Source organism: Aulonocara stuartgranti (genome assembly GCF_965226115.1).
Source record: "Aulonocara stuartgranti genome assembly, chromosome: 16".
NCBI lineage: Eukaryota > Metazoa > Chordata > Actinopteri > Cichliformes > Cichlidae > Aulonocara > Aulonocara stuartgranti.
This window is the reverse complement of record NC_138952.1, coordinates 30208599-30214324: the sequence shown is the minus strand read 5'-3', so window position 1 is coordinate 30214324 and position 5726 is coordinate 30208599. Positions and strand designations below refer to the sequence as shown.

The window sequence follows — 5726 nt, the reverse complement described above, 5'->3', positions numbered from 1 at the left end:
TTACTCCATTGTTTAGTAGCTAACTTATGTGTTTTCTTGCTTTTGATGGTTTTGAAAACTCTGTTTTCAGATGTTTATAGAAAGGGAATGCTACACAGTAGTGAATATGGCCCTGTCCCAAATTCCTTGAGACTTGTTGCTGCCATCAAATTCAAAATGAGCTAATATTTTTCATGAAATTTTGGTTAGCACTGTTGCCTCACAGCTAGAATTTCCTGACTTCAATTCCAACATCAGGCCGGGGTCATTCTGTGTGGAGTTTGCATGTTCTTCCCGTGTTTATGAGGGTCCTCTCCGGGTATTCCGGCTTCCTTCCACAGTCCCAAGACATGCAGTTAGTGGGGTTAGGTTAATTGGAAACTCAAAATTAGGTGTGGGTGTGAATGGTTGTCTGTGTCTATTTGTTAGCACTGCATCTTGCCTTAAGACAGCTGGGATAGCCCCACCCCAATAAAAATATAGGGTTAATTTTGGGGGGGGGGTCTAATAAGCCTGTATCTTATTTTGAATAAAATATGGGGTTATTAGACTTACAAATCATTGCATTCTGTTTTATTTACATTGCCTTATAATTATTTTCATTTTGCATGAATGCTTGTGAATCTCCACAATATTTTTATAGTGGACAAAGATATTACTTTTGTTATTTCCTGAAAATGTATTGCTTATGTATTTTTAAAATAGTCATTATTAGCTAGAAACATTCAAGACGGATGGTCCAGATGGGCCTGGGCCCCCTTGCCCAGGTGGGTTCCAGGGTATGGGGGTGTCTACTGGGTCAGCCGGGGAGCTGGCCCCAGGGAGGGGCCTCCCTTCCTTCCCTCCCCATCTCCAGCTGCTTCCCTCTTCCCGCTCCACCACAATCACCCACACATGCAGGGCCTTGGGGTAAAGGTGTGTGGAGATGAGGGAAATATTTTACTGCTACTATTCATAACCATCATCATTTCATCAAAGCATTTATTGAAGCTGTTGGCATTATGTTAAAACTTGTATTACAGGTGTTATCATAATCACATATTAACATTTTCATTACAGGTGCAGTTATAATCATTTTATACACACATTGCAGGATTGTGCTTCTAGAGAGTTGATGTTCGGTCTATTAAAGTTCTTAAGCTTCGCGTGGCGTGACTGTCCAGGCGATCAATGGTGTAAGTGACTTGGAGCAATAGAAGGTTCAAAGCATGCACGCTTACAAGCACACATGAAAGTATTGATTCCAGGCCAAAGGCCTGAGATACATTTTGCTTCTAACTGCCTTTTAGCTTGCCTAGTAACAGGTGACAGAAGACAAGTCAAGAAAAGGACAAGCCCTCAGGGACCATTTAGGCTTGCAACTTATTGCCTTGTATGGAAGGTGTGATAGAAAAAGGAACTTCTTTGTCTAATTTTAGGGGTTTAAGATTGACCATTTACTATAACTGATGCATATTATGTTCATTTGTGACACATGAAGGGGCGTAACCCTGATGAATGAAACCATTGTGAATAGACCTTTTCGGGGAAGATCGATGCTGGTGTGGCAGTATACATCTTCCCACGCGTGTACTCAATAAATCATTGTTTGACTGAACTTTTCTGGGCCTCTGTTGGTTTGTTCCATTGCTCAACATTTTCGAACCCACAACAGGTATGTCACCAGGGTGCAGGGGAGGCATCCCCCCCTCTGTCCCCTTCTGGCTGCCTGTGCCTCAATTTTATCCCACAACTTAGACATTCACATTACTCACACTCTCATTACACATACATATAGGACCTTGGGGGTGGGCATCCAGAAGACCATCAGGATGTACAACCTCACCCCTGGCGTCGTTGCCCACCTTTCAATTTTTAAATACACGTATATATTGAGGGCTATCAGGAGGGGCTATGCGCTTACCTGCTGCTCTCTGGCAGGTAGCTCCATGCCCTCCTGGGTTTTAAATGCACCTTAGAACACACATGCATCAACACTACATATGAGCAGGCAGGCGGAGGGAGGTTTGGAGTCTTCTCACATCCCCGTTCTCTGTTGCCTGTTGGGACGGGGAGGCTGGGAGGAGTTGACCGTTTGATTGGGGTCTGGAATGTGGGGCCTCCCTGCTGCTGTCGGGGCGGTCTGCTTCTCTCCACCCCAGGGAAGAGGGTAACACTACCTGGGTCTGGGTGCAGTTTCCCCCTCTAGGGACAAGGGTACGTAGACCCAGGGCTTAGAGTACGCTTGGGGAGTGTGATTGTGTGTACAGTGTCTATTTATGTCTGTCTCCACGTTGGGTGAGTGCTGAGTAATCGCATATGAGAGCATGAGGGTGGGAATGGATGTTTGTATCTGTGTGTGCCTGTATGTCTGTGTCTTTATGTCAGGTTGGGTATCAGACGCCAGCTCTCTAGGGACATCTCAGGCCCTCCACGGTATGGAGGCCTATCTCCCCCCACCACTCCCCCTGCCAGTGGCAGACGCCCTCAGACATCGATGAATTGGTGGTTCTTTGTGTCCGGGAATGGGCGTCCAGGTACGCACGGGCTCACTCCTGGCTTGGCAGGGCCTGAAGCCTGGGGCTCGCTCGGGCCCCTTCGGGGGGTGGGGTGCCCTCGGCCTCTGGGCCTGGGGCTCGGTCACTCTGGCACAGCTGGCTGCCGGCGGAGCTCACGGGCCTCAAAGCACACTGTGTGCGCTGTCGATCCCACGTGCTGCACAATAATATTCATTATTTAGTATTTACTGTTATATTCACATAGATTATCACGATGATGTTGTTTATTATATTGCTCTTTTTTTTGTTGCTTGTTTTCTCTTTTTTCTTTCTCAACAGGTGATCCAGGTGATTGATATATGTATTTTTTGTCTGTTTGTTTTGTTGTTTTTTGCCCTTTATCACCGTTCCTCTTCCCTGCTGTTTTTCTTTCCCTACCTCTCTTTCTTTCTCCCTTTTATAAAATAATAATAAAAAAAGAAACATTCAAGACAATAAAAGTAGACAAAATAAATGAAAAAGGGAAAAGAAAATCAAAACCTTCTGCACTATAAAAGACCCACAAACACATTTTCTAAACACTAAAACCAAATTGTTTATTCTGCTAACAGTTTGGTTTCTGTCTTAAGATTTTCAGCTCTTCAGGTTTCATAGAGGTACAAACTCTTTGTAATTAACTTTAATCAATGAAATCAAAATGACCAAACAATAAAGGACAACAAGGAAAAAAGTTAAAGTGGGCATGTTTTGCAAAATAAAATTTAAATTTAAAAGCAATTGTTCACAAATTATGAAAATATATATGATATGTAAGGTACATTATGGCATAAAGATTAAATGTGACCTATATTAAGATAACTCAATGATAAAGGGTGGTACACGCAGGGTATGGCTTTGTTTTTTTGCATAAGTTTTCTGAAATCACACACACTTACTCTGAACCTCTTTTTTTCATGTAATTTAAGTCAAGTCAGAATCTTAAACTAAGCTATATACAATGGACTTACAAAGGCTGTTACCAGTGTCATGTAATACTAAACAGTGGTCTATTTACAATTTAAGAAAAATGTTTTAATAAAGCCTCCATAGCTTCCACTTATCACAAGTAACTGATAATGATTAAAAGAAAAAGTCAACATCTTTTGATATGAAGTGTAACAAGAATTCTGTTACGGATCTTTGATAGTTTGAATCCATAAAGTAAAGGATTCATAACTGGAGGAATAAAGAGAACAGCTATAGCGACAAAGTTTTGAAAACTTTGAGGTACATCATTTGATGCAAATCGCATGTGCATCAAATCAGAAATCACAATTACAAAAAAAGTAACCAAAGAGATCAAATGGGGCACACATGTCTGCATAAACTTTGCCTTGTCCTTTTTTGATTGCACACATGATTTAACAAGATAGATGTAAGTCCAAACAATAAAAATCCAGTGAAATATGTAAATTGAAAGCGTAGCATATGCAAAGGCACTATTGACAAGAGTGTCCATGCCAGGGCAGGCAACTTTAACAATCAGCCAATTAACACAGAAGAGTCTCTGAATGTCTGTACCACAGAATATCAGCCTGTCTGTCAGCATAATGTTAATGGAGAAAATGCAGAAAGGTGTTAACCAAGAGAAGCATACTAGTTTGGAGAGCTTCTTTTTTGTCATAACAGAGTGGTATTGAAGTGGTTGGCATATGGCCAAATACCTGTCATAAGCCATGACTGCAAGAATAGATGTGTCACTGCAAACAAAAGAGTACATTACAAATGCCTGACAAAGACATTCACTATAAGAGATGACCTGTGAAGATGAAAGGAGGTCAATGAGGAACTTGGGGTAGAAACCTGTGCTTCCATAAAGCCCATTAATGCAACACACACATACTAAAATATACATAGGTTCATGTAAGCTTTCATCTAAGACAATAATCATGATGACTGTGACATTAAGAAATACAATTGCAAAGTAACACACTAGAGTGGCAGAAAAGAAAGCAGCTCTGTAATTAGCTGTCTCATTGAATGCTAACAGATTAAAAATTCTCACTGTAGAAGCATTATCCATAATGTCAATTAAAAACTCTGCTTCTTAACTTGCCACAACGTAATACTATTCCGAGCTACCACCTAAAAAGTTAAAGTGGATCATTTGTCGTGTGTTGCGGCTGCATTCCTGAAACTATGTCTCCTTTCAGAACCACATATTAATATCCTAGCTGACACACTGGGGATTCTGATCATAGGCTTGTTTGTAGACTGCAGATTGCTAAGGGAGAGGCCAGCCACACTTCAGAGAAAGCTCATTCCCACTGCTAATATCCACAATCATGTTCTTTTGGTCATTTTCCCAAAATTTGTGACCATAGGTGAGGGTAGGGATGTAGATCAACTGGTAAATCGAGAGCTTCGCTTTTACGCTTAGCTTTCTCTTCACCACGACGGACCAGCAGAGCATTACTGCAACCAAAGCACCAAATCATCTGTCAATCTCCCGATCCCTTCGACTCTCTCTTGTGAACAAGACCCCGAGATACTTAAACTCCTCCACTTGGGGCAGCAACTTGGCACTGACCCAGACTGGGCTTTCCAACCTTTTCTGGCTGAGGACCATGGCCTTAGACTTGGACATGCTAATTCTCATTCCCACTACTTCACACTTGGTTGCAAATCGCTCCAGTGGAAGCTGAAGGCCACCACCTAGAGCCAGCAGAACCACATCATATGTAAATAGAAGTGACAAGGTTCTGAGACCACCCAAGCGGAAGCCTTTCACCACTTGGTTACGCCTAGAAATTACACCCATAAAAATTATGAACAGTATCTGTTAATTCCTCCTGTAGAGTGATGGGCCTACAGGACGAATTAATATTTTATTATTTATTATATTAGGATTCTTCCATGGTGTCGTTTCCGTTTTCTTCTTTTTGAGATTATGGTTTATACATTATTCTAAAATGTAGTTCATCTCCCTGGTTTTGGTTCTTGTTTTGTTTAGTATTTGTCGCGGTCCTGGGACGTTCATCCAGTTTCCTGGCTTTATTCATATCCTTGTGTTTAGTTTTAGTCATGGTAGTGTGCTGTGCCTCCACTGTGTCCCTGTTGCTTATGTAGTCTCTCTCTTGTGCATGTTAAGTTCTGTTTCTGTGTTAATTGATCTGTTTCCCTGTCGTGTCTCTCGCTCCCCCCTGTTCTTTGTATTTAGTCATTCCACATCTTAGAGTGTGTCTCTTGGTTCCTGTTTTATTTTCGTAGTCCTTTGTCCTGTGTTCATTG

At 41.7% G+C, this 5726-nt stretch overlaps 1 protein-coding gene across 1 annotated transcript; it reads right to left on the bottom strand.

The window, feature by feature from the left end:
- Positions 1-3588: 3588 nt before the first annotated feature.
- Positions 3589-4518, bottom strand: LOC309691218 (olfactory receptor 52D1-like; the record flags this gene model as incomplete). Its single annotated transcript, XM_082508811.1, has 1 exon — positions 3589-4518. The coding sequence occupies one exon, from the start codon at positions 4516-4518 to the stop codon at positions 3589-3591; it is 930 nt and encodes a 309-aa protein (XP_082364937.1).
- Between the last annotated feature and the right edge of the window lie 1208 nt (positions 4519-5726).